At 39.1% G+C, this 24711-nt stretch overlaps 1 protein-coding gene across 6 annotated transcripts in view; it reads left to right on the top strand.

Moving 5' to 3' along the window:
* Positions 1-24711, top strand: part of LOC132398346 (plasma membrane calcium-transporting ATPase 1-like) — a 124625-nt gene that overhangs the window by 86979 nt on the left and 12935 nt on the right. For all 6 annotated transcript variants that reach the window (XM_059977634.1, XM_059977640.1, XM_059977639.1 and 3 more), the window contains exons 7-17: positions 2113-2151; positions 6398-6556; positions 7500-7714; positions 8515-8757; positions 9136-9377; positions 11409-11640; positions 13694-13873; positions 13960-14047; positions 16564-16670; positions 17171-17362; positions 22595-22808. In XM_059977634.1, coding sequence (XP_059833617.1) covers positions 2113-2151; positions 6398-6556; positions 7500-7714; positions 8515-8757; positions 9136-9377; positions 11409-11640; positions 13694-13873; positions 13960-14047; positions 16564-16670; positions 17171-17362; positions 22595-22808 — 1911 coding nt within the window. The remainder of the gene's footprint in view (positions 1-2112; positions 2152-6397; positions 6557-7499; positions 7715-8514; positions 8758-9135; positions 9378-11408; positions 11641-13693; positions 13874-13959; positions 14048-16563; positions 16671-17170; positions 17363-22594; positions 22809-24711) is intronic.

Genomic DNA, 24711 nt, shown 5'->3' with positions numbered 1-24711 from the left:
GGATATTGATGGACATCTCAACTACAAAGGAACCATGAGTGAAGGGGTGAACATGGCGAGGGAGCTGGTCTAGGTTGCAGCAACCAGGTTCTTATTGAATGGCAGTGTAAGCCTCAGGAGCTAATTGACCTGGTCTGGTTTATTGTATTTTCCTTGTCTATTTTTGATTTAGTTGTTGCCTCCAACGAAAGGTCTTGAATTAGCTACTATATTTTGTCAAAATTTTCTCTAAAGTTTTCAAGTGCCAAATTTGAAGGTCAAGATAGAGATTGTCATGCACAAGTACAGGTGCACAGGTGCAGTGGAAAATCATCACAGGCACATAACAGAGAAGAACATTAAACAAATTATACTCTTTTATAAGAATGCAACTAGAACAAAAGTCCAATGTGGTACAAAGTGATTAAAATGGTCATAGTGTTGCTAAGTAATGATTAGAGTTGTGCTAATTGGTTCATGAGCCAAATGGTTGCTGGTGTTCTTGAACCTGGCGGTGTGGGACTTCATGATTCTGCACCTCCTGCTGAATTGTACTCAAAAGAAAGCACAGCCTGGGTGGTGGGGATAGGGATATTCATTAATGGATGTTGCCTTCTTGAGGTAGCACCTTCTCTGATGGTGGGGAGGAATGTGCCCAAGATATGTTGGGCTGAGTCCACTACTCTCTGCAGCAGCTTATGTTTCTGTGTAGAGGCAGTCCCCAGGTTATGAATGAGTTCAGTTCCTGAGTCCGTCTTAAAGTTGGATTTGTACATAAGTCGGAACAGGTACATCTGGTATTAGCGTCAGTTATTCAAATATTTGTCTTAGTATATAGAATATATTTTACCTTTCTATGCATATAAAACACTTAAGAAACGTATGTATTTTAATAATTAAACCACCGCGTTGCTTGGTAATAATTGTAGCTTTCATCAGGGCAGGGCCTTTCACATGCTCCGTTATTCTCACTTTATCTGTTAAAATTGTTCCGATTGTTGTCCGACTGTAGTCTAATGCTTTTCCAATGGCTGATGGCGTTTCACCTTTTTCCGATCGCTTTATTATTTCCACTTTATTTTCAGTCATGATCGTTTTCCGTCAACAGAACAGAAACATTCCAGGTGGTGGGTCCGGAGCTCCACTGGGTCCTAAAGTCCACCGCACTGAGACAGGTTAAATGGGACAAGTAGGGGCGGTGCTGACTGGAAAAGGGGGGAGGTCAGGGTGAATCTTGCTAAGAAAATTTTAAGCCAAATACAAAGTTACACACTCAACACAGTGTCATCGGCAATTACTTAAAATGGCAGACAGCGTCGTGACCTGACTTAAAATGATGGACGGCGTTCTCCTTCCTCGGTTTGTAAGTACAAGTTGTTCATAAGTTGGACGTTCATAACTCCGGGACTGTCTGTATTCAAACTGCTGTGCCAGATAATGATGCAACCAGGCAGGATACTTCCAACAGTACATCTAGGAGTTTGACTGTTTTGAGTGATATGGCAAACTTAACCTTCTAAGAAAATAAAGGGTTGGAATATCTTTCTTGTGATTATAGATATGTCCTGGCCAGCATCAAGTATCTGATTATGTTTGCACCCAGGAATTCAAAACTGCCAACCCTTTACACTGTTGATTCCAAAGTAGATTGGGTACATGCTCACAGTCCTTCCCCTTCCTAAAGTCAACATTTTTGTTTTACTGATGTTAAGTGATGAGTAATTGTGGCACCATTCAGCCAGGTCTTCTCTCGTTCATACATGCTGATTGTTGCCACCTTTGATTTGTCCTACCATGGAGGTATCATCAGTGAAAGGTACATCCCAGTGATTTCTTCCCCCACCCCCCCAATTCACTGATGGAAATACTGACTAATATTAATGGGTAGATCTTTAACGTTTTATATGAAAATGCAATTATCTATTTAAGCTGTATCAATATCTTAATTATTGGACTGAGAAAATGGTTAACAAGCATTCTAAATTCTTCATTGCATGTACAATTGGTCTTTGGTCTTATTAAATGGGTGATTCCCTTGTATGTACAAAGATCACTTCCCACTTAGACCAAGAAATGACACAGTATATCAATGCATAAACCAAGTTAATATCCTTTACTGTGGTTATCTCTTAGGTAAAAAGCAAGATGGAACTGTGGAAAATAGAAACAAAGGTAAATATTTCAGATGGAAGTTTAATATTTTTAATGCATCTAGGAACAATAATAGAGCCAGATTAGGTATGCCAATGTAGAACATTATTTTATGAAGTTTATTTATAAAAAAAATTATCTGCATGGTTAAATTGAGCAAAGTTTCATGCCAATTGACCTTTCCTCCTTTTTCCTTGACCCTCCTCATCCTTTTGCCAAACCATCAAATTTTCTGTCTAAGCTCTCCTTTGCTCTTCAGCCCTAAAAGAAATGCCCATATACAATTGCTAAATTGCATTTCCCCAAACATACTGGTGGCTTTGCAAGTGGAGAAATAGGGAAAGCCAACTTCAATGAAATTGTCTTCCTGAGCATGGTCATAATTCGCATTCAATTTCAGAGGGGCAAACGCAATCGCATGGAAACATCCATTTGGATTTGTTGGGAGCTAAGAGAGAAATCGTTGAGGGTGAGGACCACTTCCACCAAATGGAGGAGAGTGGTTGTGGAGGGGAACTAGTTGGGTCTTTTGTCCAGAAAGAAGCTGGAAGAACTTTCATATCTCCCTTGGAATACTGACACTTTAGGAAGGTTAAACTGATTACTCCTAATCTGCATACCTCGACTGCACTTAATCCTTCTTGATTCAGTCCTTTCCTATCTATATCCATGACATTTCATATGCTGTCGATCTCTTCAATGAAGTTGTTTCCTGGACACAATCGTCTCACTTCTATCCCCCATCAGTAGGGCCTTAAAGCTCTCCATTTCTTTCTGGACAACAGACCCAACTAGTTCCCCTCCACAATCACTTTCCTTCATCTGGTAGAACTGATCAGCACCTTCAACAATTTCTCCTTCAGTTTGTCCCACTTCCTTGAAACCCAAGGTGCAGCCATGGGCATGTGTCCCAGCTATGCCTGCTTTTTTGACAGCTACGTAGAACAGTCCATGTTCCAAGTTTGCATCGGTATCGTTCCCCAACTCTTCCTACACTATATTGACAACTGCATTGGTGCTGTTACCTTCAACCATGCTGAGAGTGTCAATTTCATCAACTTTTCCTCCAACGTCCACCCTGCCTTCACATTTACTTGGTCCATTTCTGATACCTTTCTTGTCTTTCTTGATCTCTGTCTCCATCTCTGGAGACAGCCCATCTACTGACATCTTTTATAAACTGACTGACTCTCACAGTTATCTTAACTATACCTTTTCTCACCTTGTCACTTGTAAAAGTGTCATTCCCTTTCCTCAGTTCCTCTGTCTCCATTGCATCTTTTCTCAGGATGAGACTTTTCATTCCATAACAACTGAGATGTCCTCCTCCAAAGAAAGCTGCTTCCCTTCCTGTGCCGTCAATGCTGCCCTCACCCACCTCTCCTATTTTATGCACATCTGCTCTCTCCCCATCCTCCCACCGTCACACCAGAGATGGAGTTCCCCTTGTCCTCACCTACTACCCAACAAGCCTCCGCATCCAGCGTAACTTCCATCATCTCCAATGGTATCCCACCACCAAGCCCATTTTTCCCTCCTTCCCCATCCCCCACTCTGCTAACTTTCTGCTTTCCCCAAGGATCACTCCTTAGTCCTCTCGTTCTTCCCCAGTGATCTCCCCCCTGACACTTATTCTTGCAAGTGGAGCAAGTGCCATACCTGCCCCTACACCACCTCCCGCACTACCACTCAGGGTCCCAAACAGTCCTCCCAAGTGAGGCAACACTTCACCTTGAGTCTTCTGGGATTATCTACTGTATCTGGTGCTCCTGGAGTGTCCTTCTGTATATCGGTGAGATCTGCTTCATTAAGCACCTTTGCTCCGTCCACCACAAAAAGTGTGATTTCCCGGTGGCCGCCCACTTCAATCCTACTTCCTATTCCGACATGTCATTCCGTGGCTGCCTCTACCGCCATAATGACACCACACTCAGGTTGGAGGAGTAACACCTTTTTCCATCTTGGTAGCTTCCAACCTGTTGGCATGGACATCGATTACTTAACCTTCCAGTAATTGTCTCCCCTTCTCTCCTTCTCTATTACCCATTCCTAATTCCCTTTTACATCTTCTCTCTTTACCTGCCCATCACCATCCTCTGGTGGTCCTCCCCTTTCCCTTTCTTCCATGATCTTATGTTCTCTCCTATCAAATTTCCCCCTTCTCCAGCCCTTTATCTCTTCCACTAATCAACCTCCCAGCTCTTAACTTCACCCTCCCGCCCTCCCAGTTTCACCTATCACCTGCTTCCTTGTACTACTTCCTCCTGGCCTCCCCCTTCTTATTCTGATTCTTCCTCTTTCCTTTCCAGTCCTGATGAAGGATCTTGGCCCAAAACATCAACTGTTTATTTCCATCCATTGATGCTGTCTGACCTGCTGAGCTTCTCCAGCACATTGTGTGTATTGCTCTAGATTTCCAGCATCTGCAGTACCTCGTGACTCACTCCTAGTCTGCTCTGTCACTTCAGTTTGATACCAACAGAAATGCTGGTTTCTGAAAATCAATGTTGGAGGTCTCAAAGTTGATGCAGAGAGCTCCTCAGAAAATATCTCTGAGCCTGATGACTGCACTGTCCATAAAATCTAGACAACCCTGAAGAGATGCTACCTGAAAATATCAGGATTGGTTTGATGAAAGTGATTACGTAGTCCAGCGGTAAATCAGTGGCAAAGGTGGAAATGGAAACTTGCCTCAAGGGGGACAAAAGTACAACTCCTCTAGGCATCAGAAGGACAAGGTTAAGCAGCAAACCTGTGATCTAAGCCACAGATGGTTGGAAAGAGTACATTGTCCATGATATAAGACTGTTAAGACACAGGTATAGAAATATTAGAATAGCTGAGAAAAGCTGGCAAATTGATTTTGGTGTTGATTCACATTGTTCCTGAAATGATTGCAGTGCTTTCTAACTGGGGAAGACCATAAGACATAGGAGCACAATTAGTCCATTCAGCCCATCAAGTTTGTTCCTCCATTCGATCATGACTGATTTATTATCCCTTTCAGCCCAATTCTCCTGACTTCTCCCCGTAACCTTTGCTGCCCTTGCTAATCACGAGCTTACTAATCAACCTCTGCTTTAAATATACACATTGACATGACCTCCACAGCTGTCCATGGCAATGAATTCAACAGATTCACCACCCATGGATTAAGAAATTTATGCTTATATTTGCAGATTATTCAGTTTTACCAATGCTTTCTGTAGTTCAAACACTTAAGAGTCTGCCCTGCTGTGACAGCCTAGGATGGGGGATAATATCAAAGATGGCAAGCTCATTTTGATTTTGTTCCTGATGAGTTTAATTTACAAAAAATATTCATTCCAATCTTGCAAAGACTGAATTATCTTAAAAGCCACAGTCCAATTGGAAAATAAGCCCTCATGGAAAAATCCTTACTATATTACTATATTCTAAAGTTTAGAATTGTGGGTCTCTTCAGTCACAAGTATGTAACTTCAGTCATAGAACTTTTCAAGCTACAGAAGAAAATCGCTTAGGTTGTGTCCAAATTCCACATCATTCTCCCATAATACTGTAAAATGTCCTCCTCTTCAGCTCTTGCAAAAATATTTATAAAATTGGCTCCCATCTATGTTTCAGTTAAAGCATTCCAAACCCTAGCAACTGAAAATATATCAGCCTGCCCTTGATGTTCTTCCATTTATTTTAAATCTGTGATTTTGTTACTCACTTTCCTAAGGAATAATTCTCAGTCTCTCGTTATGCCAAAGCTTGGATTAGGTCATCTCTTTAAGGAGAGTTGTTCTTTACCAAACTCTCTTCATAATTAAACCACTTGCTATGCCACTGTAATCAGCCTAGTTCAAGATAGTGACCATAAAAAAATTGGTAAAACTAATATTGGAAATAGATCCTTGGATGCAACTACTGCCTTCACGGAGTCTAAATCCCAGGACTTCCTATCCAAAAGCCATTATAGAAATGCTGTCAACATAAGGGGTGCCATCGTTCAAAACTATAGCTCTCAATCTTCTCTAGAGCACTTTTGGGTGGCCAATAGTTGCTGGATTTACCTAAGGCTTAGGATATTTTTATATTACTTTATTTTTTTAGTTTTAAGTATCTCTCTGAGTTGACAAAAGTTCCATTGTGTCTCAGTCAGGAGATTCACTCATTTCTTTAAATTTGGGCCAGATGAAGGTGAATGGGACTAGGTCAGCATGGAGAGGTTGGGCCAAAGAGTCTATTTTCCATGCTGTGCTATTCTATGACTCTGAACTAAATATCTTACATTTTTCAGCTAAAGCTCAAGATGGTGCAGCTATGGAAATGCAGCCTTTGAAAAGTGATGAAACGGGTGAAGAAGGAAATGAAAAAAATAAAAAGAACCTTCCCAAAAAAGAGAAGTCAGTCCTTCAAGGAAAGCTAACAAAACTGGCTGTTCAAATAGGCAAAGCTGGTATGATAATTGACTTGTTTTAAGGTGTTTGTTTCATAATCCCAATTTTATGTTTTGAATTCAGTATAGAACTTTTTGGCTGATTAATTTGATATGTCTGAAATGTCTCTCCTAAAATATTTATACATTTTTTTGGCCAGCTAAACTGAGGATTGAAGTTCATTCAATTGATGAATTCTTGGAGGAATAAGTTCACCTGTGACAAATGGTCACAGTAGCCATCTATCACAATATCTGAATCAACTTATTTGAGGTCCTTGCCTCATTTGTTATGCTAAATGGTCTTCACTTTTGAAGTTTGTTTCTCTGGTTAAATACTGACTAGAGTATAACCACTTGAAGAGCAATGGCAGTATGCAAAATAGTATAGCTCCCTGTTACCCTGCAGCTCTTTGCTACTATGAGTACCTCTGCTTAAAAAATAGTGTGGTGTATTCTCTATTTTCATGTGCACTCACCCCATTTTCTGAGCACCCTTGTGAACTCTCTCTTCCCTTCACCCCACCACCAGTCAGCATCCTGAAGGATTATTCCCTCTGGTACCTTCTAATAACCTGATCCAGTCTTCCAAATCAAGGTCACAGCATCTTATGGCATCATCCTGGGCAAAGGCAAGACTTGTCATACTTGCCCTTTGATCTTGCCTCCCTTCACTAATCTTCACAACATCCAGCAACCCCAGTGTTTCCAAGTGAAAGTGATTTACTTGCACTTTCTATTAAGCATAATGCATTCTCTACTTACGAAGTTTCCCTGAGCATTGGTGAGATGTCAGATTTCCAACAGCCGATATGTTCCAGTGGTAAGGAAATGAGCCATTGTTGATTCTTCATCATTTGTGCCCATAAAGGTTAAGTGATGCATGTTTGCAGCAGCACTTTACAAATAACATTTGATGCTATTATAATTTGTTTTGTAATACTCCTCTATTTTTCTTTCTTAGGATTGGTGATGTCTGCTATTACAGTTATAGTTCTTGTTCTGTTTTTTGTGATTGATACGTTTTGGATTAAGCACCTCCCATGGTTGACTGAATGTACACCAATTTACATCCAGTATTTAGTTAAATTTTTCATCATTGGTGTTACTGTCTTGGTTGTGGCAGTGCCAGAAGGTCTTCCCCTTGCAGTTACAATCTCTCTGGCTTATTCTGTAAAGGTAAGCTCTAGAAACGCACATCTAAATCGTGGGCCACACGTGGTTGCTGGATTTAAATTTATACCCGTAGCTGATAATTTTCTTCTCCCTTCTCTGTACTTATGCTGTGACTTGTACTTACCTGATCACTGTCTAGCCACCATTTCTCAATGGTCTGTCTAATACAAATGTGATTCTGTACTAGGTGTGACTAGTTATTTGAGAAACAATTTTCCTTAATTGGCTTCTGCTCTAGCCTAATATCTGCATTTTTGTTTTGAATCATTGCATAATAGTCAGATCTGATCGATTTCATTCCTGCCTTATTTTAATACAGACTTCATTTCTGTGTGGTATAATTTCCCCACACACTCTTAAATTTCCACAGGCCATAATGATTAGTTAAAAGTTGTTATGAAATCTGTGAATCTTATTTTCTTGGTCATAACTAATTATGTCTGGTGGGTGGACTGTTTGCTGCATTTTCATTCCTTGGGATGTGTAGTTTGGTTTCTTAGTGATTCAGTTCACACCAGTAGATGTGAGGAAATACCTAAGTGAGCTGCAGATGCTGCCTTCAGGACCAAGATAGTGATTTTTGGACACCTGGATAATATTGAGCCACAGGGGAAGTGGAGTTGAGGTAGATCATTCATCAGATCTGGGATCCTGTTTGTATATTGTACTAATCCTAGTTTGGTTAGGGTGTAAATTGAGCCCAGGGAAAATTGTCCGATTAAAAATAAATACCATTAATTTATGTATGAAATAGCACATGTTTTTGTACATGGATCATAATGACCACAAATCTCTTGATACAGAAAATGATGAAAGATAATAACCTGGTAAGACATCTGGATGCCTGTGAAACCATGGGGAATGCAACAGCTATATGTTCAGACAAAACTGGTACACTTACAATGAACAGAATGACTGTGGTTCAAGCGTATCTTTCTGGCAAATACTACAAGAAAATTCCAGATCCAGATTCCATTCCTGAGAATATTATGGACAAACTTATTGCAGGAATAGCTGTGAACTCTGCTTATACTACAAAGATACTGGTATGTTGATATTTGCATGTTTTTCTCTTACAATTGTCCCTATTCCTCGACGTATAAAAATGCTTAGAATTAATATCTCGAAGGTTCTTAAAGATTATGTAGTGTTTTGTGTGAAATTTTTGCATTTGAGTATCACAGACTTTAAAACTAATAGACTTTGTTACGTGTTTGTAATCCAGTTGAAGGTCCAGTGTTCTAACCCTAGACCAAGCTTTCAATAATTCACTAGACATATAAAACTGCATTCTGCCAACAGTTTTAAAAGTGTTTTTTTTAAATTTGCTGCATCATTTAACAGTTGTGCATATTTTATTTTAAATTTGGATTAAATCCTATAACAATGAGTACATCAAATGTATTATTGATCTAACTTCACAGCCACCCGAGAAAGAAGGTGGCTTGCCACGTCATTGTGGCAATAAGACGGAATGTGCCTTGTTGCAATTTGTATTGCATTTGAAGAAAGACTACCAGACAATACGAAATGAAATTCCAGAAGAGAAAATGTTCAAAGTCTATACCTTCAATTCTGCACGAAAATCTATGAGTACAGTCCTGAAGAAGCCTGATGGTGGTTTTCAAATGTTCAGCAAGGGTGCCTCCGAGATTGTGCTTAAAAAGTAGGTATTATAGGGTATTATAACTATGTATTTATAATTGACTGTTGGTGTTCTGGAGGGAACTTGAATAAGATACTGATCTAGAGAACACACCTATCTGACAATTAAGTGTTAATCTGAGTTATGCAAAATGTACATGTAAAACATTAAATCATGAGTAATTTTCAATGTATTTTCTGTATGCCCATTATACAATAGAGTTCTGATAATTACTTGAAACCTTGATGGATTGGCATCTGGCTCACCCAATGATTGTCACAATCTCTTCTCACAAGGCCCTCAATTCTGAAAAACAAAGGGATTCAGGATTCTGCTGGAAACTGAAAAACACGCACAAAGTGCTGCAGGAATTCAGCCAGTCAAACAATATCTATGGAGGGGAATAAACAGACCAAGTCCTTTTATCAGTCTCGGAAAGAAAGGGAGGGAGAGAGGGTCTTACTGACCTTTTATCAAAAGGCAGATTTAAACTTCTTTGGAATGGGCATACCCAAGACTTAAAGGTAGCCTACTCTGAAATAGTTTAAACTCTCAACAGTTCAGTTAGACCCTCTCACTGGTCCTTTGATCTCTGCTGCTCTGACTCTTCAACTATGTGCTCACCCAGACTCTGTCATCTTCCAGCTTGTACTCTTTCCCCTTTTCTTCCTATCTTGAATGATCTCAGCCCATAATGTTGACTGTTTATTCCCTTCCATACATGCTGCCTGATCCACTGAGTTCCTCCAGGATTCTGTATGTGTTGCTCAGCTCCTATGATCCCTTTAGATTCACTAGGATTACTGAAATGCTTATTCTACAATTTGACAAAATTTCCAAACAAATGTATTGGAGTATTGTTAGAAATAATACACAATAGTCCAGAACCAAGATCTCAAACATGGCAGATTAATGGAATTTTACAGTAAACATTTACATTTCTGGAGTGGAAGTGTTCTTGGACTATTATCTGCTTGCTTGTACAGTGTTTGGATTCAGTCTTTGAAGCAAATTTACCTTTATGCAGATAAAGTTTTTTAAGGTTTCATCAAGCTCCTCACTTCAATGCAAGCTCTCATTTTTAACAGTCTTCTACAAGGTAGACATCCTTAGCAACCCTTGAAATTTTACAACCTTTACAAACTGAGAGGGTCAGACTTAAGGGAAAGAGTCCTGGATATCCATATGTTTGATAGAGGGCAAACTTAAGTTTCAGGAAAATCAGCACTTAGGGGTTGTTGGTATATTTTACATTTCACGAAAAGTTGGTGAAACATCAGCCATTTATTTAAATATGTAATTCCCTGTGGGTTCATTTAATGCAATATTTGCACATTGTGGGATTCAGGATGTATGCAGCAGACCAGGATGGGTGATCTCAGTGACCTGACATGACTGCTGATTATCCAAAGATTTCCTTTCACTGGTATTACATATTGCTAATCTGCTTTACAAGGTACAATCCTTTTTTTTCCCCCCCTTTTCCATGGCATTCTCTCAATTTTAGCACCTACTACATACATTGTTGCTGAGCATAACGAGATTGATTCAAGATTTCACTACAATGATCCCAAATTTCTAATTTAAGCATTCATTTCCTACTGATCACAGTATTTGGCATTCATGTAGAATGGGTGTTGCCAATTGCATGAAAATTGCACAAAAAGTTGTACAGCACATGCTATTCTTTGCTCCAACCTATAAATATACTTTTCAACTAAATGCCATGCCCTTGCCTTTTTAGATAACATTGCAGTTTAACAATGCTTTACACTGCAATTCTATATGAAATGTTTTACATTCAGTATGAATTTGCTTTATATTCTTAATGTTTTTACCAGTTATATGCAAAACCTTTATGCATAAATGCAGAACTTAGCATAAACTGTATTGAGAATTCTGCAAATCTGTAGGCTGTACACTTACATGAATTGTCAGTGGTTATTTTCTGTACATTGTAACTGAGTGATAGCTGAGATTGGAATATGCATCTTTCAGTTGGCTTTGGTTAAATCTTGTTTGAAAATAAACCTTCATAACCTTTTTGGCTAGGTGTTCTAAAATTCTTGATGCAAAGGGTGAGGTCAAAGATCTGAAGCCCCGAGAACGTGACAGTTTAATTAAGGAAGTAATAGAGCCAATGGCCTCTGAAGGACTACGTACCATCTGCTTAGCATGGAGAGAATTTGATAATGCTCCAATAGATTGGGAAAATGAAAATGACATACTTACTGACCTCACCTGTATTGCTGTAGTTGGTATTGAAGATCCTGTAAGACCAGAGGTAGGTGAACTTATAACCATGTTTCATGTAATGTAAGCTACATGTGGTTTGGATAAGGTATCTTGAGAGGGAGGAATTAGCCTAAAATGAACAATATTTTCTGTTGGATCCCAACTTTTCATTCTGACCTACAGTTCAATTTCAGAAGACTTCAGGATTACGAATTTTTTTTTTACACAATGTCTGGATACTTCCTGTTTTGCTTCAATAGTAAAGTAAAACTATCATGAAAATTCAGCCACTATTCTAAATCCAACTATACTGTGCAAAACTCTTGGGCACATGTATATAGGTAGGGTGCAAGTCTTTAGCACAGTACTGTAGTAATTTTATGTATTGTACTGTGCTGCTGCTGCCAGAAAAAAAAAACAAATTTCATGACGTGAGTGATAAATCTGATGTTGATTTGAGTCTCTATTGTGGACTGAGAGTGGGAAGGGAGCAGGGAGAGGGGAATCATGGTTGGGAAAGGAGGAAGAGAGAGGGGAGGGAGCTGGAAGCACCCAAGAGACATTCTATAATGATCAATAAACCAATTGTTTGGAATCAAGTGATCTTGCCCCACACTCTGCCCCTGGCACTCCTCTGCCACCTGTCCTACACCCTTCCTGCAGTACTCCACCCTTGCCATTCCCAATGTCCCTTGCTCCCACTAGATTTACAAACTTGCCTCTCCACTCCACTGTATAAACTTGAATTGGATTATTGCACTATGTTTTACAGTCCTATTCTGGAAATGTAACTTCCGCATACAAATCCCAAATTGCAAATGGCAATTTCTTTGTGATTTTTTTTAAATTAAGTTTTATGTCAGGTATGTTTATCTAAATTATTTTTATTGCTGTTCAAGATATTTCTCAAACTTATTTATTGCTTAGTTATAGTATGTGTAATTTATACAAAATGTGGCAAGAAAAGCAGTTTTAGAATTTCATTGGAAGTTTAAGTGAAGCATTGTTAAACTCTTCAAGATGGGTACAGGGATCATTTATAAACATTTTGATGACTAGCTTTGCCATCTTCTGGGCATGTCTAGACTGGTGGTACTCAGTCACTGTGTCACTTCGTCTGATTAATTACATAACCAATCTGCATTTTCCGTACCCTAAATTTCTCAGGTTAGTGATAGTGATGGTTTGGTTCTTATTTTCTTGCATTTTTTAAAGCAAAAGATTTTGACTTGTTTTATTCTCAAAGGAAAGTAGGTAGTACTAATCCTAAATTCAATCTACTTAAAAATGCATACAGAAAGTTTGAATATTTGTAGTGAATTCTCCATTTGGAAGTATGATTATTGAGCAACAATATGCTTGATCACAGTAACACTGTAACATGCAAACAAACCAAAGGAGGATGAATGAACAGTGACAGCTGCTGAATCAGTCAGACCATGGCTAAAACTTATTATCTTCATTATTTGAAATGGGTAATTCCCCACAGCTGTCTTATGAACAAATTCCGCTTTGAGTGTCATGCCACAGTGTGTTTCATCATGCCCTGACACTTGTGTAGCTCTTCCTGTTGTTGAGATGAATTAGTCTTTCTCATTGTCTAATTTAATGTGGCTCGAGATGATTTAAAAAAAACTTGTTAGCACTGCAGAGTAAAAGCACAACATGTTTGATGGCATTGCTTTCTGCTGTTTGTTAAATTGTTGGTAATAGTGTGTTGATGCAGGCTTCTCTAAATTTTATGTTTCTATTAGTAGATGGGACAACTTTGACATCCTCTGTACACGAGTCTTTCATGGTAATGATAATTAAAATTTAAAAGTCGCAGACATGGTGTTTTTAAAAAAAAATCTTTGCAAACCCAAAGTGTTTTTTATAATAGTTTAGTGTCATTTGACAAATGTTGCCCGGGGATAACCTCCTATCTCAAGTAGATTCAGAAGATCTTCATTTACTTTTGACCTCCTGGAACTTGTTATGTATCACTAGGATAGGATTTCAACCCTTAATCGCTGAGCTCCTAGTGGGTTAAACTGATACAAGTAACTTCATGAAGCTTGTATAGAGTAAAAGGTGAAGTTGTTGATTCCTCTTCCCTGCAGGTTCCAGATGCCATTAAGAAGTGCCAGGGTGCTGGAATCACTGTGCGCATGGTTACGGGTGACAACATTAACACTGCTCGTGCAATTGCCACAAAATGTGGCATTTTACAGGCTGGTGATGACTTTCTATGTTTGGAGGGTAAACAGTTCAACAAACGCATACGCAATGCTAAAGGAGAGGTATACTGACATTTAAATAAAATGCCATACTGTACTTTTCATTTGTTATTAATTATTACAAAATGGCAAATACTTCATCATTTCAGATTGAGCAAGAACGAATAGACAGGATCTGGCCCAGACTGCGTGTCCTTGCAAGATCTTCACCCACTGATAAACATACATTAGTCAAAGGTAAATTAACATTGATGAAAGCTTTAGTTTTCTTACATGTATTTTTAACAGATGAACATTTTAACAGATGGTACTGAATGAACAGATACTGGAAACAAAAATTCAGTCTGCACATTAGCTTCATTGACATAAGGTCCAAAGGCAGTTGCATTTTTATTGGACATTTTATTGTTCGTAAAAGTTAAATGGCATTTAACTGAAGCACATTCAGCCTTGGTGGCCTTTCAAGCATTTTTTTAAAACATCTTTAGGGACCTGATTTGAAGAAAGATGATGAGATTTTATGGATGGAATTGAAGGCAGTTAATAATGGCAGAAGGTACAGCTGTCAGTAATCAGGTCTTGAAAAGGGAATAACCTGATTTGCAACAGGATGGGTTATTTTGAGGTATGGAAATAAATGCCTGTTCTGGAAGCTTCCCATCATAAGCTACAGGTTATCCAAATGAAAATGCATCATGAAGTTGTGAGTCAACAGCATTTGATCCAAAGGAAATCATGGTTTCGGTCTATTTGGTGGAGGAGTATTCAGGGGGTGGAATTGAAGCACTGTGGACCAGAAAACAATACAATACAATAAACAGAAAATATTGATGACTAGGTGCTAGCTGATATAGCTGGAGTGAAGGGAGATTCTTTCAAATGTGGTAGCTTGAGTAAACAGATAATTGCTGATGGAAGCATTCTGAAAAGTGGTCTGAGCAACACTATAAGGAAAGTAAAAGAAGCAAGATGGAAAGCCCTTAGACTGCAATGGAAGAATATACAATGGTGACAGCTTTTTGCTTCATGTAGACCCAAAAGTTCCCAGTAATGGTTAGAAAAACACTTGCTTTCCCATCTGCTTTGTGGGAATAGGATACTATCACTTTAATTTTTTTTTCAAATTCTACAAATATTTGGGTCTGTTTCTGGAGGTGGAGAAACAGCATTTCAAGACAAAGGTATACATAATAATTGGGAAGAGTTAGACGTCAATACATTATAAATTGTAGAGGAATAGTGAAAAGGGTGATGAGAATACTGTAAAAAGGAGAGCACCAAATGAGATTGAGACAAAGAGTGAGGGTGCTGAAGGCTTGTTCATTGCTGCTGATCTCACAGCAGAATAATAGACAAATGAAGACAAAGTAGGGTTTAAAAATAAAAAAAAGAAGCTGGAACCAAATGCATTCTCATTTGTTTGGCCAAATGCTCATTTGGTTCGTTAAGCATTCCATTTGTACTAAATAGATTCAGAGGAACTCCTAGCATTGCATTAAACAAAAACCAAGACAACTATCCAATTTCTATAACTACTTATAAACCAAATTTTGTTACTTGAAGATATCTGAAATGTAGTGAAAAGAATAAAATGAATAATGGCAGGAAAAATGTATCTCTCACAATCTGTGCTGTTTTGGGATCGTTTACATCTATAATTTAGCAGACAGTGTTGTGAATTTAAGAACAATACTGCCACCTGGTGCAAAATGTACCAAGTAAGTAACGTCAAATGTAATGGCTTTGAAAATAATTAAAGAGAGAGTGATGTATAGGATAAGGATATTGATGTGTGCAAAAGAGCAGACACAGTTGCAAGTGCACTTTGCAAATTTAAACTGATGGACTCTGGCTAATTTCTTCATTTGATCTAAAAGTTACTTTTATCCTATTGACCGCAGAACAGTCATTAATGTCATATTCCCTTTAAGTAATATTTTGCCATTTATGTTGCAGTTTTTATAGACTTTTTTAAATGTGGAAAATTTTTCCAATGCTATTTGTGTAAAAATGAGTAGGACTCAAATTGGGCAGTTTTCAGACAGCTAGCAATGCTCTTAAACTCTTCAGCCATCTAACATTTCAGTGTAGCCTACAATTTTGAGATCCTTTTTGAATGTTGAAAGCCCCAATTCCTTGCTACAAGGAGATCAGGGATTACTTGCACTGACTGCTGAATTATAGATGTAAACAATCCCAAACAGCACTGATTGGGTGAGGTATATTTAACTTCATTCTACATTTTTCCTGCCATTAATCATGTTATTCTTTTCACCATATTTTGGTTATCTTCAATTAACAAAATTTAGTTTCTAAATAATTATAGAAATTGGATAGTTGTCTTGGTTTTTAATGGCAATGTAATTTTGAAACATATAGGTGAGGCTACACCTTATTTAAATAAGGGTATGTAGTCTTGGAATTTGAACCTATTAAACTTGGCCTGTTTGCTTAATGAATTCTAACAGGAATTTAAAACATTGATTTGCAAATCTGTTTCTCAAAGGAATAAGTTAAAACTCATGTCATTTGGGACAGGCTAATGAGGGGCAGAGTGAAAAAATCTTGAACAAATTCTAAATATTCCACTACATTGCACTTAAGACTGATGTAAAAACAGAATGGTGAAACATTTAGCAGACACACATCTATGGAAAGTTAACTTTTCTGGTTTAAGATCCTTTATTAGAATTGAGTGAATGATCAAACCTTTTCACAAGATTAAATATAACTTTCTGTGTTTTCACTTGAAGGCATCATTGACAGTAATGCGTTAGAACAAAGACAGGTGGTAGCAGTCACTGGTGATGGTACAAATGATGGCCCAGCGTTGAAAAAAGCTGATGTTGGATTTGCCATGGTATGTTCCAAAATTGCTGCATTATCAGCTTGTTTTTGATCTTTGTATATTCGTATGGTATCTTCAAATGAGAGATCTTACATTCTTTTATTGGTGTACAGCGTTAATAATTCAGTGGCAGTCTTACTGTTGGTGATCACAGTATAGCACAGAGTTCAAAGTAAATTTATTATCAAAGTACAAATATGTCACCATATATAATCCTTAGATTCCTTTACTTGTGGGTATTCACAGTAACTGGAAAGAGATATACATTAGAATCAATGAAAAACCTTACACGAGACAGACAAACAGCCAGTGTGCAAAAAAAAACTGTGTAAATACAAAGAGAAATAATAATAATAATAATAATAATAAACAAATATGCAATAAATATCGAGAATGAGTTGCAGAGTTCTTAAGAGTTGGTCCATAGGTTGTGGAATCAGTTCAGTGTTGGGGTGATTGAAGTTATCCCCTCTAGTTCAACTGAAAGTAACTGGTGTTAATTTCCCTCCTAGGGTATTGCTGGAACGGATGTGGCCAAAGAAGCCTCGGATATTATTCTAACTGATGATAACTTCACAAGCATTGTCAAAGCAGTAATGTGGGGCAGAAATGTGTACGACAGTATTTCAAAGTTTCTCCAGTTCCAGCTTACTGTCAATGTTGTAGCAGTGATTGTGGCGTTCACTGGTGCTTGTATTACACAGGTGTGTGGAAATATTGTATAAATATACTGCAAGCCTTTCAAAACTGTTAAAGATTGAAGATTTTACTGATTGCGTATACTGTAAAATTCTAGATTTTCAAAGAATTTATCTTAATGGCTTAGCCTAGAAATACATAGCATTGGAAAGCATGTGAACCATTGCATAGACTCGACTGAGTTGATAAACATCTACCTTGGACTTGATTAATACTGCTCTTGCATCACCATGAGTGCTCTGGGAAAACTTTTATAACTGGATGTTGGATTTCCTGAGCCATGATTTGTTGATTGTGAGCCTCCACTATTTCTCAGCCTTTCCTCTTGTTTTCTACCCTATCTCAAACATTCCCTTTGTTCTCTCTATCCTGCCCACCCTCCCATCCCTGCAGCTTTTCCCAGTTCTGATGAAGAAAAAATCAACCCAAAATATTGACTCTTTCTGAATGTATCTAGCATTTTGTTTTATTTCTACCTTGCATCTTCCTCTTCAGTATTAACACAGCCTTTGTTGCCACTCGCATTTTGATGTATCTGGCACTGATTCTCATTGAAACGGGGTTGATCCCTGAGTAGAATACAGTTCTATTGCTGAGGATCCACAGCACTTCCTAGAATCCCAGTGCTGAACTTAATCCAATTGTGGGCAAATGGCATCCAGCTTAATGTTCAAAAGTATAAAGATGAAACCATCTCTCTAAGGACTGTGCTGTCATTTTTGTAATGAATATTGATTTCCCCAATTTCCACTGAACTTCTGCCCCTCTGTCCCTATTCTCTCTCCTGGCCTATCAGTTGTTGTACACTCACCCTGGTCACCAGTTCTTTTTATCATCCTCCATATACTCCATTTGCCCATAACCCATTCATCCCACTGGTTCCCTTCCCCCATTATTTCCATCTGCCTTCCCCATTTCCCTCTCTTAATTCGTCACCTTCCTTTCTTCACAGGTTCCATCATCTTCAACCCTTTGCTTCTACCTATCACTTCCCAGCTTTTGTTGCTGCTTTCACTCTCCCCTCCACCATCTGCCTCTCACTCCCTCATATGGATCCACCTTGTTCCATCTCTTCATTCTGCTATTTTACACCAGCTATCTCCCTTTTATCTTTCAGTCCAGATAAAGGAACTAGACCCGAAACATTTACTATCCATTTCCCTCTCTAGCTGCTGCTTGACCCACTGAGGTCCTTTACCTTTTTGTGAGTTGCTCCAGATCAGAATCAGGTTTATTATTGCTGGCATGTGACATGAAATTTGTTAACTTAACAGCAGCAGTTCAATGCAATACGTAATATAGAAGAGAAAAAAATAATAAATAGTACATCAATTATAGCATACATATTGAATAGATTAGAAAACATGCAAAAAAAACAGAAACACTGTATATTTAAAAAAGTGAGGTACTGTCCAAGGGTTCAATGTCCATTTAGGAATCGGATGGCAGAGGGAAAGAAGCTGTTCCTGAATCGCTGAGTGTGTGCCTTCAGGCTTCTGTACCTCCTACCTGATGGTAACAGTGAGAAAAGGACATGTCCTGGGTGCTGGAGATCCTTAATAATGGACGCTGCCTTTCTGAGACACGCTCCCTGAAGATGCTCTGGGTTCTTTGTAGGCTAGTTCCCAAGATAGACTAGATTTACAACCCTCTGTGGCTTCTTTAGGTCCTGTGCAGTAGCTCCGCAATACCAGTCAGTGATGCAGCCTGTCAGAATGCTGTCCATGGTACATCTATTAGAAGTTTTTGATTGTATTTGTTGACATGCCAAATCTCTTCAAACTCCTAATGAAATGTGGGTGCTTCTTGCCTTCTTTATAACTACATCAGTATGTTGGGACCAGGTTAAATCCTCAGAAATCTTGACAACCAGGAACTTGAAACTGCTCACTCTCTCCACTTCTGGTCCCTCTATGAGCATCTGCAGTCTTTTGTGTCTCCAGATTAAAGACCTAGGTATAAATTTAAACACAACCTGAGCTAAGTATTTTTTCCATGGACAATACAATCATTGTAGCAAATATGACAGTTTCACACATGCTTTGAATTTGGCAATGATGCATTAATTATTGATCAAGGACAGGATACATAATACTAAGCAAATTATCCTGACCTGGATAAAGGGCTTAAGTTGCGCAGGCCTGACCCAATTTTGAATGTTTTATTACAATATTTAGCTGATCTGACACACCATCATAAGAGCCCCAAACAGTCCTTCCATGTGAGGCAACACTTCACCTGTGAACCTGTTAGGGTTGTCAACTGTATCCAGTGCTCCGAATGCAGCCTGCTCTACATTGGTGAGACCTGGCGTAGATTGGGGGACTAGTTTGTTGAGTGCCTTCACTCTATTTGCAAAAAGCAGAATTACTTGGTGGCCAACCATTTTAATTCCTATCCCCATTTCTGTTCCGACATGTTGGCCCACCGCCACCTCTTCTGCTACAATCAGTTTGGAGGAGCAACACCTCATTCTGTCTCAGTAGCCTCCAACCTGATGGCACGTACACCAATTCCTCCAATTTTCAATCATTCCCCCCCCCCCCCACCTCATTCCCACTTTAATCCCCCACTCTGGCCTCTTACCTCTTCTCCTCACCTGTCCATTCTGTCACCTCCCCCTGGTGCCCTTCCTGCCACAGTCCACTCTCCTTTCAGATTTCTTCTTCTCCAGCCCTTTGCCTTTTCCACTCATCGCTACACAGCTTCTTACTTTATCCCCTTCCCCCACCCACCTGGCTTCACCGATCACCTTCTAGCTTGTCCTTCTTCCCCTCCCTCCCACCTTATTCTGGATTAGTATAAGGTCCTCCTTCCCTTTCTCCACCTTATTCTGGCTTAGTGTAAGATCCTTCCTACCTTTGCAGTCCTGCTGAAGGATTGACTGTTTATTCATTGCCATAGATGCTTCCTGACTGCTGAGCTCCTCCAGCATTTTGTGTGTATTGCTTTGGATTTCCAGCATCAGCAAAATCTTTTGTGTTTCTATCATCATAAGAGTTTTATGGCATGGAAGCAAGCCCCTTGCCCTTTGCCTCTATGCCAGCCATCATGCCTATGTACACTAACACCACTGGCCTGTATTAATGCCTTGCTTATTCAGGTACCTGTCCAGGTGTCACTTGACTATTACTGTTCCTGCTTCAACACTACCTCCTCTGACAGCTGATTCCAGATACCGATTACTCTTTGGGAAAAATTACCCCTCAGCTCTCCTTTAAACCTTTTTCCTTTCACTTTAAACTCATACCATCTAGTTTAGACACACTAACTATTGGGAAACACATTGGCAATCTGCCCCATTTGTATAGCTCTTGTGTCACAGCTCAGCTTGGTCAAGTTGATAGGTGGAAGTGGCAGGGGACTGAGGATAATAGAATCTGATGGAAGAGTAAGGCTGTGTATTGAATAAAAGGAAGAAAGTAGTGAGGTCAGATGGGAACGGTGGGAGAGGGGAAGCAGATGCGACTGATCTATCCATTGTCAGGTCTCTTTGAGCACAGGTCAGGAGCCAATCTCTTAGATGTACCTGTAACGAGGTGAACTGTGGATAAAGTCCAGTATCTTTTTCACTTCTAGATTCTCCCAAAACCTGCTGCAGGCCCACCAAGGTTGCAGCTCAGTTGATCTTGCAATTTAAACTATGCAGTAGATCAACACTGGAATTTTTTTGACCAAGGTAATTGAAAATTTGTCCAGGTGAATCCCAAAGCGAAACACGATTCATTCTCTTGAGTTACAATTTCCTTCCATAGTGCTGTGTGACAATCTGCTTTTATTAACTTTATCTTGCCACCTATAATTGGGGCTTCCTTAGTGAAATGCATCTTGGTTCGAGCAATAACAGCTTACACGATAATCACTTTCTTGACCCCACTTTGATATTACATAGGTGAATGCACTGCTCGAGTGATGGTGCAGGAGGGAAGGCTTTAGATTTCTGAGGCATTGTTTCTGGTTGCACTTTAGTAAGGTTAGCCAATATCAATATTATCAGGTATTAAATATTTCACATTGGAGATTACACCAACCTAGGGAAAAGGTGTGGTTTAATTAATGAACTTCAGTATGTCATCATGGTCTTAAGCCAATCTGGGGCATAGCCTGTTGACAACAGCTCGCCGGAGTTCTTGGTCCTGCCCTGTGGCTTCTGCTTTCACCACACAACTTTCGTGTATCCTCTAGGTGAAGATGCTTCCTCTCCAAAGGAAGTGGTCTTTGGAAACTCTGGTGTTTCTGTAGCACTGGATGTCTGCAGGGTGGGGTTGCTCGCCCCATGCCCAACCCTCTTACTTTCGCAGCCAGGATTAGTTGTAATTATTTTGGAGTTGTATCAATGTGTGGTGGTCTTTATTTACCAGCATGATGAAGAGTTAGAAACAATTTGAGTCAAGCTTAGAAACGGCAGATAGCATCTGTAGAAGGCAGCCAAAAAGTAATTGTACTATTGGGCATGGCATTGAATCAAGAAATCAGATGCATGTATCCCAGAAGGAGTGAATGAATCATTTTTATACTCATAAGACAGATGATGAATAGTTGAAGAACAAACAAGGGAAAAAGCCATTTTGGGTCCTATTCTTTGCAAATGATCTCTATGTCAAAGGGCCTTTATGCAAAGAATAGCCATAATATGATGGAATTTTAAATTTAAACCACACTTTCATTTAAACTATGTCACTTTCAAATCCAATAGAAAATCGAGGATCTAGTATGAGAGAAGATTTGGTGTGATTGATTGGAAGCACAAGTTGAAAGTTATGACAGTGGTCAGGCAAAGGTTGGCCTTCAAAGAAATTATGTTTTAAAAAAAAATTCTTCAGGGCACAAATCTTATACATCTGCAGTATTATATCCCATTCTTGTTTCCCTATCTAAAAATGAATATACTTGCCTCTGGGGTACATGAAGGAAGATTCACAAGATTACTTCTAGCAGGTCAGATTTCCTTTGATTTAACACTATCCTTAATTTAATGTCATCAATCACTGATGATTGGGGAAATCTACCAGTACTGAAATCAATATTGTAAAGGTGATTTAAAAAGTATCTGTGTTGCTCATAAGAGAAAGTTGCTGTGACTGATATCTGGTTATTTGCATATGTACTTGTATATTGAAACTTTATAAGTTTCTCTTGGATTACTTCAGTAATTGCACAAATACTGAGGAAAAACAATCTTGTAAACATTCTATATTTAGCATGATGTGAATTCCATTGGTTCACTGTCTTTTTAGGATTCTCCTTTGAAGGCTGTGCAAATGCTTTGGGTAAATCTAATCATGGATACGTTTGCATCACTTGCTTTGGCCACTGAACCTCCCACAGAAGCATTGTTACTACGGAAGCCTTACGGCAGAAACAAACCACTCATCTCTCGTACTATGATGAAAAATATATTTGGACATGCCATCTACCAACTTGTTATAGTATTTACACTCTTGTTTGTTGGTAAGCAGAGGGCATAAACCGTATGTGTTGGGTTTCAAATAAGTCACTTAATTTTTGCATTTTGATTGGTAAGCAGTTCTGATTGCAATTGCAGATTTGTTTTTATTAATACCTAAACTTACTAAAAATCAGTATTAATTGCTTCTACTTAATTTTAACTGTCCTGATTGGTGCTGAAGTAATTGACTGAAAGCTGATAAATGCATGTGATGGCCTGTATTCTTCCGTTTTACTAGTTGTGGAGGTGATAACTGTGATCGATCTAGACTTCCAGGTCTTCCTGGATTTGAGAATGATCTCAATAGATTAAAAAGTAGTAAATCTAATCCTCATGAAAGAAGGGAGAAAGCAAGCAATGTGTAGAAGTTATTGATACTGGGCACTTAAGTGACGATTTTTGAGAAGCAATTCATATTTCACAAATCTGTTGGTTTTGACCTGTGACCAGCAAATTAGATAATGGGTAATACTTGAATTTTCAAAATTCAATTGATATAATGATGTAACATTACTACTTAAAGGATTTAAAGTAATGACATTAATCAAAGATTTACCATAAGCCAAAAATTAAGCACACGTTTCCAAGTTCATGCATTCTATTTAGTGGATTATCACAACGGCTGTGTGCTTGGGCCTCATGAGCGATTTAGCTGAGGGAGCCAGGTATAATATATCCATATATCTAAGGCTGCTGTCAATGCTAATTAGGAAAATAAATGCAAGGACAAAGCAAAGGAATGGTAGTTAAATGTGCAATTAATAGAGCTGCTGCCTGAGCTCCAGCAACCTGGCTTCACTCTTGAATTCTGATGGCTGTGCAGAGTTTGCCCATTCTTTTTGTGATGGCAGACTTTGGCTCCTCCGGTTTTTTAAAATGTGCAGGTTGTTGGGTATACTGGCCTCCAAATTGTCTTGGTGTTTAGGTGACCGATAGAATTGGGAGGGGATGTGCTGGAACTTTTGGAAAGCATCAAGTTTGATAAGTCACCAAGACTGGATGGGATGTACCACAGGCTACTATGGGAAGCGAGGGAGGAGATTGCTGAGCCTCTGGCAACATTCTTTGCATCATTAATGAGGACGGGAGAGGTTCCGGAGAATTGGAGGGTTGCAGATATCGTTCCCTTATTCAAGAAAGGGAGTAGAGATAGCCCAGGAAATTATAGACCAGTGAGTCTTACTTCAGTGGTTGGTAAGTTGATGGAAAAGATCCTGAGAGGCAGGATTTATGAACGTTTGAAGAGACATAATACGATTAGGAATAGTCAGCATGGCTTTGTCAAAGGCAGATCATGCCTTATGAGTCTGATTTAATTTTTTGAGGACGTGACTAAACACATTGATGAAGGTAGAGTGGTAGATAATTCAGCAATGGATTTCAGCAAGGCGTTTGATAAGGTACCCCATGCAAGGCTTATTGAGAAAGTAAGGAGGCATGAGATCCAAGGGGGCATTGCTTTGTGGATCCAGAACTGGCTTGCCCACAGAAGGCAAAGAGTGGTTGTAGACGGATCAAATTCTGCATTGAGGCCGGTGATCAGTGGTGTACCTCAGAGATCTGTTTTGGGACCACTACTGTTTGTGATTTTTTTTTAATTATATACATGACCTGGATGAGGAAGTGGAGAGATGGGTTAGTAAATTTGCTGATGACACAAAGGTTGGAGGTGTTGTGGATAGTGTGGAGGGCTGTCAGAGGTTACAGCAGGACATCAATAGAATGCAAAACTGGGCTGAGAAGTGGCAGATGGCGTTCAACCCAAGTAAGTGTGAGGTGATTCATTTTGGTAGGTCAAATATAATGGCAGAATATAGCATTAATGTCAAGACTCCAGGCAGTGTGGAGGATCAGAGGGATCTTGGGGTCCAAGTCCATAGGATACTCAAAGCTGCTACGCAGGTT

This window comes from Hypanus sabinus, chromosome 8 (genome assembly GCF_030144855.1).
Source record: "Hypanus sabinus isolate sHypSab1 chromosome 8, sHypSab1.hap1, whole genome shotgun sequence".
NCBI lineage: Eukaryota > Metazoa > Chordata > Chondrichthyes > Myliobatiformes > Dasyatidae > Hypanus > Hypanus sabinus.
Note: the sequence above shows the minus strand (reverse complement) of the source record. Positions and strands in the feature narration are given on the sequence as shown.